General features: G+C 44.5%; 1 protein-coding gene and 1 long non-coding RNA gene across 2 annotated transcripts; both read left to right on the top strand.

The window, feature by feature from the left end:
- Positions 1–1,110: 1,110 nt before the first annotated feature.
- LOC307210934 (uncharacterized protein) lies at positions 1,111–8,553 on the top strand (the record flags this gene model as incomplete). The annotated part of the gene is made up of 3 exons (XM_079967138.1): positions 1,111–1,231; positions 4,591–4,980; positions 8,462–8,553. The coding sequence occupies exons 1-3, from the start codon at positions 1,198–1,200 to the stop codon at positions 8,551–8,553; spliced, it is 516 nt and encodes a 171-aa protein (XP_079823264.1). The 5' UTR covers positions 1,111–1,197.
- Positions 8,554–8,721: 168 nt separating this feature from the next.
- Positions 8,722–13,399, top strand: LOC307209202. Its single transcript, XR_013835416.1, has 3 exons — positions 8,722–8,790; positions 10,965–11,089; positions 13,262–13,399. It is a non-coding gene; the product is annotated as an uncharacterized lncRNA (long non-coding RNA).
- Positions 13,400–14,151: the final 752 nt, after the last annotated feature.

The following is a 14,151-nucleotide window of genomic DNA, read 5'->3' as shown; positions in this document are numbered from 1 at the left end:
GAGTGCCTTCCTCTTAGCACGTTTCTCCCTTGTGTCCTGAGTCTGAGTGTCTTCAAAGCCCATGACACCTTTGGTAAAGGCTGTTCTCCAATTGGAGAACTCGCAAGCAAGTGTTTCCCAATTTTTGGTGTTTATATGTCAACTTGACCAGTTTCGCATAGCTCATCAGTTTTTCTTGCCACTGTTCTTTCGTTGGAATTTCCTCATTCTTCCATCCTTGTGCTAACAAGACTCTGGCCGCTGTTGTAGCATACATAAATAAGTTTTTTTAAATTTTTCTTGGCAGGTCTTATCCTACAATCCCTAAAAAAAATGCTTCTGAGTTTTTTTTATACAAACGTCATTTTGAACATTTTTTCAATTAATTATATCTCATTTCCCAAAATTTTTTAACTTCTCTACATCTCCACCACATATGATAGAAAGTACCTTCTTTTTATTTACATTTCCAACATATGTTTGACCCGGTTTTATACATTTTTATACATTTGTACTGGTGTGATATACCATCTATACATCATTTTCCTATAGTTTTCTTTCAGCAGAGAACAGTCAGTAAATTCCAGATCTACCTTCCACAGCTTTCCCCAGTCCTCAAACTGTAGATTGTGTCCTATATCTTGTGCCCATTTAATCATAACTGATTTGACCTCTTCATCTTTTGTTTCCCATTCTAGCAGAATACTACAGTGGTACCTCAGGTTAAGAACTTAATTCGTTCTGGAGGTCTGTTCTTAACCTGAAACTGTTCTTAACCTGAAGCACCACTTTAGCTAATGGGGCCTCCCGCTGCTTGCACGCCGCCTAAGCATGATTTCTGTTCTCATCCTGAAGCAAAGTTCTTAACCCGAGGTAATATTTCTGGGTTAGCAGAGTCTGTAACCTGAAGCGTATGTAAGCTGAAGCGTATGTAACCCGAGGTACCACTGTATATGTTTTCTTCAGCAGCTTCACTTCTGTCTCTGCGGTTTCTATTTACATAACAAGCTACATACTTGTTCATTCATGGCAGTTTGACCTTAAATTTCACATTTAAGCAGAAACTGCAGAGCATGACTGGGTTCACCAGTGAGCTAGCAGGAAGTTCATGGCTCCCATCAGTCTTGCCCTGAGCAGACTACATAGGGGGAAGAGAGGGTCACTGAGGTTGACTTAGCAAAAGACCGTGGGGCTGTAAATGCAGGAATCCTGGTTGCAATGGCAAAGCTGTGGCTGTTTGGGATGCTGATAGGTGAGTAAAAGGGTCTCTTTTAGGAGATGCTGCTACTCTAGGCAAATGGTGTGTGGGGAGGGGAAGGTTGTGAATTCAACAAAACTCAAATTGCAAAGCTTTCTCAGGATGCAGATTACTTCAGGTGGTGGATTACACTTGAGCATAGCTGTCAACTTTTCCCTTTTCTTGCGAGGAATCCTATTAGGAATAAGGGAATTTCCCTTGAAAAAGGGGTACATTCTATCACCTTTGGTGGACATGCCCAAGGATTAAGACATTCTGGGAGATGATTTATAATGAAATGAAAAAGGTATTCAAATATAACTTCCATAAGAAACCAGAGGCCTTTCTCCTGGGCATGGTCGGCCAATTGGTGCCAAAGAACGACAGAACTTTCTTTATGTATGCAACAACAGCAGCAAGAATACTCATCGCGAAGTATTGGAAGACACAAGATTTACCCACCTGGGAAGAATGGCAGATGAAGTTGATGGACTATATGGAACTGGTGGAAATGACTGGCAGAATCCGAGACCAGGGAGAAGAGTCGGTGGAAGAAGACTGGAAAAAGTTTAAAGATTATTTACAGAAATATTGTAAAATTAATGAATGTTAGAAAAATGATGAAATGAAGTTATATGGCTTTAGCAGAAATGTTATAAGGAATTAGATACAGACAGATTGTAAATGTATTAAAGGGAAAAAACAAGGTTAGAATATGTTAAGATTAATTATAGGACAGAAAACAGAGGAAGATGGAAAGGAATTGCTGAAACAATTAACAGAAGTGGAATACAAAGAGGGAGGTGTGAGGAGGTCGCTGAAACAAGTGAATGAAAGTTATAATATCGAAATTATTGGATGTGTTTTTAAATTGTTTTTGTTTTGTTTGGTTGATTCAGTGTTTTAGGGTTTGGGTTGTGTGGTGTTTTTGTTTTTGTATTGTCTTGTCTTGTCTTGTATAATTCTTTTTCTTTTCTTTTGTAATCTTTAAACTGCTAATAAATATTATTTTTTTAAAAAATGGGAAAAGTTGACAGCTATGCACTTGAGATGTACTTGACAGGCACATCTCAGCTCGGTTGTCCGATGGGAATCTTGATAAGGGAGTTTGCGGGGATTGCTTTTCAATACGCAACCCCCATTTACAGCTCTTCCAGACAATCTGCTTATTCAGCATCCATCCTGATTTGCTTGCACAAAGGTTAAATTGCAGAATTAAAATTGCACAGAGGTTAAATTCTGCCTGGTCTTTATTGAGCATTTGTTCTGGTTTGATTGCTGAGTGTTTACACCTATTTTGTCCATTTGTTCACCCCTTACTTTTCCATGCATTTTCCGGTTCACTTTCCAAACTGCAGAAAGTCTGGTATTTAAAAAAAATAAATGAAAAAAATAATTTGCTGCACAAGGGTGACAGAGCCCTTTAATCCACCTTGATTGTGCTAGCCTAAAATCTGGTGTGCACTTGAATTTCTCCTGTAAATACAACATGCAGGTGCCCTTGAAAAACTTGACAGAAAGGCGGGCCATTCAGATGTTGTGTTTTTTTTGGTTCTTTGTTATTCCAGCTCTGCAACTGGTATTGCAGCACATGCCCAGTGCATTTCACTCACAATCGACAGTCTACCACCAAAGAACATGCAGCTCAGTTACTTTGTGCAGGAAATTTTGCTTGCATGGAGATAATCCATAGAGGGGATTTTCTGTGTGTGTTTGTTTGTTTGTTTGTTTGTGTGTGTGTGTATGTTTATTTTGCAAAGTACCCTGGCAAAATAAAAACCTCAGTGCTTTTTGAAATATGCAAAAACGTGCAGCTTCATTCCTTTTCAAACTAGTATGCCAACTCTCACTGGCACCCCGCTTTGGGTGGGTGGGAAGTAGGTAGTATAAATGCACAAGTTACGATGTCTTTGGCATGTAGACCTCAGCGTGCCTGAGCTCTCAGGAATTGCATCACATACACAATTTCTAAAAGCTATCCTAAAAAATTGAAGGGAGATGGTTCCTTTTCCTAACTCACCTGAAACACTGAGTTTATTTATTCATTTATTTTTTTAAAAAAGTTTCATTTCTACATAGAATGCAGAATGCCAAAGCGAGACTCCTTACGGGGTCCTCGCTGCGAGATCACATTCACCCAGTGCTATACCAGATGCACTGGCTCCCGGTGGAGTACAGGATCAGGTTTAAGGTGCTGGTTTTAACCTTTAAAGTCCTATACGGCCTAGGACCCTCCTACTTACGGGACTGCCTCCCCTGGTATGTCCCACGGAGGAACTTACAATCTTCAAACAAAAACATCTTGGAGGTCCCAGGCCACAGAGAGGTTAGGCTGGCCTCAACCAGAGCCAGGGCTTTTTCGGCTGTGGCTCCGATCTGGTGGAACGCTCTGTCACAAGAGACTAGGGCCCTGCGGGACTTGACATCTTTCCTCAGGGCCTGCAAGACAGAGCTGTTCCACCAGGCCTTTGGCCAGGGCACAGCCTGACTCCCTCCTTTGGCAGTCTTCACAGAACTCTAGCCCAGTGGTTGCCATCAATTTGATTTGAATTAATTTTATAATTAAATGATTTTATAATGTTGTATTATTTTATTGTTGTAAGCTGCCCTGAGCCCGGCTTCAGCTGGGGAGGGTGGGATATAAATAAATTTTTTAAAAATTATTATTATTATTATTATTATTATTATTACTATTATTATCCTTGCCCTTCACGTCTCTCTTCCTCTTACAGTCAGTATTCTGAGTGTAAGACCTTTGGGGTAGGGAGATGTTATCTATCTACCTATCTACCTATCATCTATCTATCTATCTATCTATCTATCTATCTATCTATCTATCTATCTATCTATCTATCTCTATCTATCTATCTATCATCTATCTATCTATCTATCTATCTATCTATCTATCTATCTATCTATCTATCTATCTATCATCTATCTCTATCTATCTATCATCTATCTATCTATCTATCTATCTATCTATCTATCTATCTATCTATCTATCTATCTATCTATCTACCTATCATCTATCATCTATCATCTATCTGTCTGTCTGTCTGTCTGTCTATCTATCTCTATCTATCTATCTATCTATCTATCTATCTATCTATCTATCTATCTATCTATCTTCCATTGATGCTGCTATGCATTGTATACTGGCCTTGACGTTCAACTTCTCTAAACCAACAAACACAAAAAACACATATCACTTTCACTACACCAGTGTTGCTCTTCCTCCCGCTAGAGAAATCTCGTTGGCTGACAGTATATTTCCCAACAGCTTGGGGGAAAGCCCCTTGCATTGTCCTAGCCCAAGAAGTCAGTGCCCGCTTCTGCCCACTTAAACCCCCTTCCCTGTTCTCCCTTCTGCCCAGGCCCTGCTGCAGCCCTTTTGTTGACGGTGCCTGAACCTCTGATTTCCATCTCGGAAGGTAATACAGCCTTGCTCTCTGCCTCGTTGACTTTTCTGACTTCGGTGCCGGGCTACTTCCAGGTGCGATGGCGTTTTGTCACGGGCCATCAGGTGGTGCTGATTCTCATGGCGGATAACTGCTTGGCAGGGAATAGTACCCGGTCCTGGAAGGACTATTGCAAATTCAGCATTAGGAAAACAGACAAATATAGACATCGTGCAGAATTGTCCTCTGAGGATGCTTCTCTGTTACTCAAGGATGCGAGAGCTGAGGATTCTGGGATTTACAGCATCACCTTGCTGGCATTGGATGTGATGCTGTCGGCTAACATCAGCCTAACAGTGACCACAGGTAAGAGGGTTCGGTTCGGTCTGCACCCTAGGGTGACCCTATTGTTTTTAATAAACGATTTAATTATAATATTATTATTCCATTTATAAGAGATTATTTAATGATTATTGTTGTGACGTGGGGTTTGTGATTTCAGCTCTCTTGACATAATATGCTGGAGACAGCTCTCTAGTAACACTTCTTTATTAAAGCAACAAGACTGGGGCCTGAGGAGGGGAGAGCTACATTTATAGGGACAGGGAACTAGCTAGAAAGGATACATTTTGGAGGGAACAATATCAGGCAATCACAGTCCTGCCTTTTGGAGGAAACCAATAAGACAGAGGATCCAAATACAGCAGCTTAAATGAACCAATAGTAGCTGTACCCTCTGGAACCAAAAGGCAGTTACTTTACCCTAATGCAAATACAGACAATAATAATACAGATATAAAATCCTTTGACTCAATACACAACAATTATGTTTTTATTAATAGCTAGGCCCAGGGAAATCCTGGACAAAATGATACGTCTTTATAATATGCCTGGAGCAGACTGAGGGACGATGCTTCACCCAGCCTTCTCACATTGTGGTTTGGTTGTCTGTCATTTCTTGTTATTAAAATAACAGTCATTATAGATGTAATGTGGGAGATAACCTGATTTAGATCTGTGGTTTTTAATAAGTTAAAAGCAGCTGGGAGGCCTCCAGTGTCAAATCAGAACCACAAAACTATGTGGTCTAACCTTAACTCTTAACTCTTCCACACACCCCACACCCCACAATACAACAGTTTCCTGATTAAAATCAACACCTCCTTAGGGCTGCTGTTTTCCCTACAGAGGAAAACGTACAGGTACCATATAGATCCTTTAGAGAGCCAAAGTAAATGTGACACTCATCCTGCACTTTGGAATTTGGGGGGAATTTTGCAAAACAAATACAGTGGTACCTCGGGTTAAGTACTTAATTCGTTCCGGAAGTCCGTTCTTAACCTGGAACTGTTTTTAACCTGAAGCACCACTTTAGCTAATGGGACCTCCTGCTGCCGCCACGCCGCCGGAGCATGATTTCTGTTCTCATCCTGAAGCAAAGTTCTTAACCCGAGGTAATATTTCTGGGTTAGCGGAGTCTGTAACCTGAAGCGTATGTAACCTGAAGCGTATGTAACCCAAGGTACCACAGTAACAGGCAAGGGTGGGGCAGAGCTGAGTAGAATGAAACAAGGAGGGTGTTATTTTTTTAATTTTCTGCTTCTGCTTCAATCTGACTGGAAAATGCCAGCTATTTCTGAAAGGAGGAAAGCAGGGCATGCAAATTAATGGTCTTGCCGCTGTTTGTTGCTGGCATCCGTCCATCTTAGTAGATAAAGAAGGAGTGCACCTTTAGGAGTGAAGTCAAACCGTTGGAAGGTTGCAGTTCCTCCTGTGTCTAAAGAGACCAATGCGGGAGAGACATGTTTTGTGGCAGCTGGGGTAGATGAAGGCGTCCGGTTGTGCTGCTGGCAGATGCACCATGGCGTTTCTTCCTTCTGTGCTCCTCCCAGCGGTCATTAACTTATGGTCTGTGTGTGTGGTTTGGGAGCTGCACGGCCAGGGGAAAAACAGTGCTATCCAGGGTTGTAAAGACTGCAGAGAGAATAATTGGGTGCACTTTTCCCACCTTAGATCAAATCTATGCTGCCAGGTGCCATAAGAAAGTGGCAGAGATAGCGCAGGATAGTGAACACCCCAGAAATGATCTCTTTCAGCTTCTGCCTTCTGGAAGAAGGTAAAAGGTAAAGGTAAAGGTACTCCTGCCCGTGCGGGCCAGTCTTGACAGACTCTGGGGTTGGTGCGCCCATCTCACTCAAGAGGCCGGGGGCCAGCACTGTCCGGAGACACTTCCGGGTCACGTGGCCAGCGTGACAAAGCTGCATCTGGCGAGCCAGTGCAGCACACGGAAACGCCGTTTACCTTCCCGCCAGTAAGCGGTCCCTATTTATCTACTTGCACCCGGGGGTGCTTTCGAACTGCTAGGTTGGCAGGCGCTGGGACCGAGCAGCGGGAGCGCACCCCACCGCGGGGATTCGAACTGCCGACCTTTCGATCGGCAAACCCTAGGCGCTGAGGCTTTTACCCACAGCGCCACCCGCGTCCCCCTGGAAGAAGGTACAGGGTTATAAAGACCAGGACTAGCCGCCTGAGAAACAGTTTCTACACAAATGCAATTCTGGTACTAAACACAGCATAAGGGGTCTCTATAGTATAGTTTATTTTAAAATGGTGTTTCAGAGTTTTTGGGGATTTTTGAATGTTTTATGTAGTTTTTATGTAGTTTTATGTAGTTTTTCAATTTCATTGTTCTGCATGGGACAATGACAATAAAGATATCGTATCGTATATATCATATTCCTCCTCTGGTCATTGCTATGGATACATGACGTGCCTGTCTGTCTCCACTGACCAGCAAAGCCTAATTCTGCCGACACCTCTTTTCGTTGCCATCAACCACCCTCAGCCCCACACAAGAGAGCAATGGGTACCTGTGGCCCTCCAGAGATTGCTGGACTCCAACTCACATCAGCTTCAGCCAGCATGGCCAGTCATCTGGGATGATGGGACTTGCAGCTCAGCAACTCAACCTTTGGAAGTCCATTTAATAATAATAATAATAATAATAATAATAATAAATTATTTATACCCCACCCATATGGCTGGTTTCCCCAGCCACTCTGGGTGGCTCCCAACAGAATATTAAAAACAATACAGCACCAGACATTAAAAACTTCCCTAAACAGGGCTGCCTTCAGTTGTCTTTTAAAAGTAAAATAGTTGTTTATTGCCTTGACATCTGCTGAGAGGGCGTCCCACAGGGCAGGCGCCACTACCGAGAAGGCCCTCTGCCTGGTTCCCTGTAGCTTTGCTTCTCACAGGGAGGGAACCACCAGAAGGCCCTCAGCGCTGGACCTCAGTGTCCGGGCTGGATGATGGGGGTGGAGATGCTCCTTCAGGTATACACGATCGAGGCCATTTAGGGCTTTAAAGGTCAGCACCAACACTTTGAATTGTGCTCAGAAACATGCTGGGAGGCAATGAAGATCTTACAGGACCGGTGTTATGTGGTCCCGGCGGCCACTCCCAGTCACCAGTCTAGCTGCCGCATTCTGGATTAGTTGTAGTTTCCGAGTCACCTTCAAAGGTAGCCCCACGTAGAGCACATTGCAGTAGTCCAAGCGGGAGATAAGCAGAGCATGCACCTTCTCTGGCGAGACAGTCCGCGGGCAGGTAGGGTCTCAGCCTGCGTACCAGATGGAGCTGATAAACAGCTGCCCTGAACACAGAATTAACCTGCACCTCCATGGACAGCTGTGAGTCCAAAATGACTCCCATAGGCTTCCCATCCCTGATAAAAGAGTTTATATGGCAGACAGTTGAGTCAAAGCTTGCTTCTCTCCTCCCCAGAGAAAACAAAAGGCCTTGGGTATTAAAAAAATGTAAAGCCCCTTTCTTGTCATTTTAGCAGAAACAAACAACACCAGATACAAGGGCGTACGATTTCTAGAAGAGGAGAGAAGTGGAATGCGTATCAGCAAAAGTACAGGTAAGTTCTAGGGGACGGAGAATGGATGGGGAAAGGGAGATCAGGAAGGAAACAAATGGGATGCTGGCAGAGGGAGTGTGCAGGCACTGATTTTCCTCCCTAAGAGAAAGCTTGCATGTCCATGATGCACGCTGGATTGGGGCTCTCTTCAACTTTCCCTTCTTTCTTTTCTGCTCACCCAGGGATGAACGCTTCAACCGATCAGGCTGAGAGTTCGTCTGACAGGCCAGTTCTGGCATCTCCCCCAAGTAAGTTCTCTTTAGCTGGGAGCTGGTCCTCCTCCACCCCAAAACCAGACGTTTTGCAATAAGTAAAGTGAGAGAGAAACGCCCTGGAAAGTGTGCTGTGCATAGCACTTGCCTAATGCAATGTTTCCTATCTCACCTCCCCACAAACAAATCAGAATGAAGGCTCAATAAGCAGATCATCTGGAAACATCCTCTGTGCATCATATCCTACTCGGAGCGGTCTCATTGGAATGAAGGAACATAACTAACTTCAGCCCATTAGTTTGAATGGGTCTACTCTGAGTAAGGGCTACAGGTGGCTAATGGTGCGTCTTGGTTTGAGAAGCAGTTGCTTTTGCACAGTGCAAATTGGTTTAGCTCTTGTGTCCCCCAGCAAGCTGCTGCTCTTCTCTTTTTTTTATTTAATAATTTTTGATTAGTTTTTATTAAATATTACAAGAAAATAAAAAGAAAAAAGAAATAGAAACAAAAATCAATATATAACAACTGTAAACACATTTGTCAATGTATTTTCCAACATGCAGACCAGAAAAGAGACAAAAGATAAAAGAAAAGAAAAAAAGGAAAGGAAAGGAAAAAGAAAAAGAAAATCTTTTCATAATCAGTAATACCAAATTTATACTTCAAACGTTACAATATATAAATCCTGGTTAAAATATTCTAAAAGACTTCCACTGCACTCACCACACATCTCTTAATTTCTAGTTCAGCTTTACATCTGTTCTTCAGTCACTTCCTTTCCTTGAATTCTTTCATACTCCATCAAATCTTTGTGTTCTCTATATTCTTCACAAGGTTAGTCTAAGCACAACCAAACTTTCGTATTTGACCCTGCTTGTGTAAATATTCATTTAAGCATTCCCTTTGTTTCTGTACTGTAGTTTTGTTGGGCTCTTCTCAAAGCACAACAGTGATTGGCCAACAGTTACAGCTCTATCTGGTTTTTGGAGTGCAAAGGTCCACAGTGGAGACCCTCCTTTGTACCCATGGAGTCCCCCCCCATTTAGAACCCTGAAAGTGCAGGTCTTTAAAAAGATGGGAGCGCAGTGCAGAAAACTCAGCAATAGCACTGCCGCTTGGACTCTGCCATAGCTGAGGAAATGACTGCTGCTTGTTCCAGAGAGAGTAGTGTGTGGAAGCAACTCGGGATTGCTTCCTTTTCCTCTTGTCGTTCCCACTGGCATGCTTGGCGAAATAAGAACTCACTTGCCTGCTCTTCTAATAATAATAAAATTTTATTTATATCCCGCCCTCCCCAGCCAAAGCCGGGCTCAGAGCGGCTAACAACAATAAAAGTAACACAGCATTCTAAACTCAATTCATTCTAAAATCAATTCAAAATCAAATTAATGGCAACCATTGGGCTAGAGTTCTGTGAGGATTACCAAAGGAGGGGGTCAGACTGTGCCTTGGCCAAAGACCTGGTGGAACAGTTCTGTCTTGCAGGATCTGCGGAAAGATGTCAAGTCCTGCAGGGCCCTAGTCTCTTGTGACAGAGCGTTCCACCAGATCGGGGCCACAGCCGAAAAAGCCCTGGCTCTAGTGAGGCCAGCCTAACCTCCCTGTGGCCCGGCACCTCCAAGATGTTTTTGTTTGAAGACCGTAAGGTCCTCCGTGGGACATACCAGGAGAGGTGGTCCCATAGGTACGAGGGGCCTAGGCTGTATAGGGCTCTAAAGGTTAAAATCAGCACCTTAAACCTGACCCTGTAGTCCACCGGGAGCCAGTGCAGCTGGTATAGCACTGGGTGAATGTGATCTCGCAGCGAGGACCCCATAAGGCGTCTTGCCGCGGCATTCTGCACCCGCTGGAGTTTCTGGGTCAGTCTCAAGGGCGGCCCCACGTAGAGGGAGTTACAATAATCAAGTCTGGAGGTGACTGTCGCGTGGATCACAGTGGCTAGGTCAGTGGCAGGGAGACCAGGACCAAACAGCTGCCATCTAGCTGCGACGTGAGGGGTTTCCACTCAGATTCTTGGAGAGAGCACTTCTGGGAGGGATCATTCTGAGGTTCCCAGGATCTTTCCCCAAGTACTGTTGGGCAGGTATCTTTGTTTCCATGGCAGTAGTACTTGCACCTCAAAATGTCTCCACGCTTCCTTTGACTACTATTCCAATGCATCTGAGCTCTAAGCAAAACATTAGAGATGAACGGTGTCTGTCTCTCTCCTGCAGTGAATGTGGGCGCTTCTGTCTCTTTCACGAAGGCAGCAAGTGACAGCGATTCTACAGTCTCCAACATCATTCATTTGAGCTTAGCAGCCTTGATTGTCTGTCTCCTTGGCCTGATCATAGCAGAGGTAAGTGTCTTCCCCCTGTGTTTCTACCCAAGGCATTCATATACTGTTTCACAGAATCATAGATTTGGAAGGGACCACAGGTAACAAAAAGGTAAGGGACCCCTGGACGGTTAAGTCCAGTCAAAGGCAACTAAGGGGTTGTGGCGCTCATCTCGCTTTCAGGCTGAGGGAGCTGGCCTTAGTCCACAGACAGCTTTCCGGGTCATGTGGCCAGCAGGAGTAATCTATGGTTACCAGATGTCCCTTTTTCCCAGGGACAGTCCCCGGATTTACAAATCTGTCCCCGGATTTCATTTAATGTCCCTGGATTTATATTTTAAGTGTTGTAGATTTATTAGTAGGGAATGAATGTTGCGTGATTGGTTCAACGGCACAAGACACATCATATGGGGACTTCTGGCGAGGCAAAATGGTGGGTGCCACGGCAGCAGCAGCTCCTGAAGCCAGCCAGAGCCCACTGTGCTACCAGACTGGCTCCGGGCTGCTGAGACTGCCACTGCCGAGGGGGAACCAGGGACGCCCGGCACGTCAATTGGGGGAACTGCTGACCCCCCCCCCCCCGCGACCCAAATCAAGCCGGGAATGAGAGCAGTCGGTCTCTGGCACTCCAGGGCCAGTAAAACCCCCGGAGCTGATGCAGGGGGAAGGAGGAGAGGAGAAGGAGAAGGAAAAGAGAGAGAGAAAGAGGAAGGAGAAAAAAGAGGGGAGCCCCAACCTTGCCGCGCCACTGAGGACAAGAGGTAGGAGAGCAGTGGGAGGGCAAGGAAATGTGGCAGAGCCCAGGCCCGACCTGAGCCTACTCCACAGTGGCTAGCACTCCAAGAGAGCAGGCCAGGGCCCAGAGGAAGGTCGCGCGACAGTGGAGACCACAAAAGAGAATATATTACTTCTTAGGTTTTTTTTATAAAAAAAAAAATTTTTAATCTTTTTTTTAAAAAAGTGTCCCCGGATTCTTTGAAAAGAATCTGGTAACCTTAGACAAAACCTGGCGTTATGGGACACAGTGATGGAAACCAGACCGCATGGAAATGCTGTTTACCTTCCCACTGCAGCGGTACCTATTTATCTACTTGCGCTGGCATGCTTTCGAACCGCTAGGCTGGCAGAAGCTGGGACAGAGCAATGGAAGCTTACCCCGTCACTAGGGATTCGAACTGCTGACCTTCTGATCAGCAAGCCCAACAGGCTCAGTGGTTTAGACCACAGCGCCACCTGCGTTCCACTGCAATGCAGGCATCTTTTGCCCAACATGGGGCTCAAATCCACAGTCTTAAGATTAAGAAATCTCATGCTCTACCGACTGAACTATCCCCCACTTGCAGTAGGAAGTTTAAGGCAATCTTTAGAAACTGTTTCTGAGGGGACAGAAAATGCTGGAAGCATCCAGGGTCTGTAGTGTTCAAAAGACGTACAGTGGTACCTCGGGTTAAGAACTTAATTCGTTCTGGAGGTCCGTTCTTAACCTGAAACTCTTCTTAACCTGAGGTACCACTTTAGCTAATGGGGCCTCCCGCTGCCGCCGCGCGATTTCTGTTCTCATCCTGAGGTAAAGTTCTTAACCTGAGGTATTATTTCTGGGTTAGCGGAGTCTGTACCCTGAAGCATCTGTAACCTGAAGTGTCTGTAACCCGAGGTACCATTGTATATGAAAATGTACAATGAGCAGGTGTTATTAGGCTTCCAGGCCGTGCTTAATTAGCTACGCAGCAGATCCACACAGGTAACTGGTTATGAGCCCTGCTAATTCCAAATGGATTCTTTCAGAGCTATCTTGCCAACCTCCCGTCAAACTTACAGCTTTGAATTAAATAAATGTGAATACAGTGGTACCTCAGGTTAAGTACTTAATTCGTTCCGGAGGTCCATACTTAACCTGAAACTGTTCTTAACCTAAAGCACCACTTTAGCTAATGGGGCCTCCTGCTGCTGCCGTGCCACCAGAGCACGATTTCTGTTCTCATCCTAAAGCAAAGTTCTTAACCTGAAGCACTATTTCTCGGTTAGCCGAGTCTGTAACCTGAAGCGTATGTAACCTGAAGCGTATGTAACCTGCCGTACCACTGTGTATGCCTACCTAGCCACACATGCGCAAACACAAGGCAGTGCTCCAAGAGTGTGCCTTCAAACTGTCTAGTGGCCAGCCAAGTCAGAAGCTTCTCTTTCTTTCCACAGCATGTTTCCTTCACGTCCTACAGCGAGAGACACTCAGCAGCCAGGGATGGAAGTGAAGCCAAAGTGTATCGAGAGAGGATGGAGTACCCCTTTCCTTCCGCGCCAGGCAACATCTCCCTGCTTCTGGAGATGCCAAGTTCAGATAATCTGAGAGAGCCATATTATGCCATTGTTCCCTGATCATCTTCAGTCCTTCTTTACAGAATGAGATTTCTGTTGCCTTTTCATCTACTGAAGCGCTTATGTGGTTATAGTTGGGTTTATATATGAGAGGCTAAGGCTGAGATCCTATACTCAGGTGAGCACGTGCTACTGAACTTAGTGGGGCTTCCTTCTGAGTAGGCACACAAAGGATGTGCCGTGACTGTGGAGCTCCCTTTTTCTGGACTGCGAGCAATTGCAGCGTGGCTAGAATACGTCAGAATAATCTTATGCATTAACAACAATTGCACGTGGCTCAAATATGCAGCGGCACTGAGCACTTTTGACCCTGCAGTCTGTAACCCAGTGCGAGCTTATGTAGGAGTAATTGAAGTCAATTACTCTTTTTCAAATTGAAGTCAATTTACTTTTTAATTGAAGTCAAGCAAATCAATACAATAAAAATAATAGAAGTACAAATACAAAACGGGGTGTCGTATTTCTGGGTAAATATTTATAGGATCAGCCTGCAGGTGTCTCTCTTAGGTTTCTGTTTGTGCCACTGTGCAGTGCTTGGAGTCACAAGACTCTGTTTACATTCCAGAGATTCCAGACTGTTGGAAGTCTCACGGGAGACGGATGTCTATATTACTGGTTTCCTCTTCCTTTGTTTCAGTTGCCTCTCTGCTCTCACAGAGAGAGGATGTATTTTCTTTTCTGTCTGCTAGTTAGAAATAAAACTCTTCGCA

This window comes from Podarcis cretensis (assembly GCF_951804945.1).
Source record: "Podarcis cretensis genome assembly, chromosome: 2".
NCBI classification, from domain to species: Eukaryota; Metazoa; Chordata; class Lepidosauria; order Squamata; family Lacertidae; genus Podarcis; species Podarcis cretensis.
Note: the sequence above shows the minus strand (reverse complement) of the source record. Positions and strands in the feature narration are given on the sequence as shown.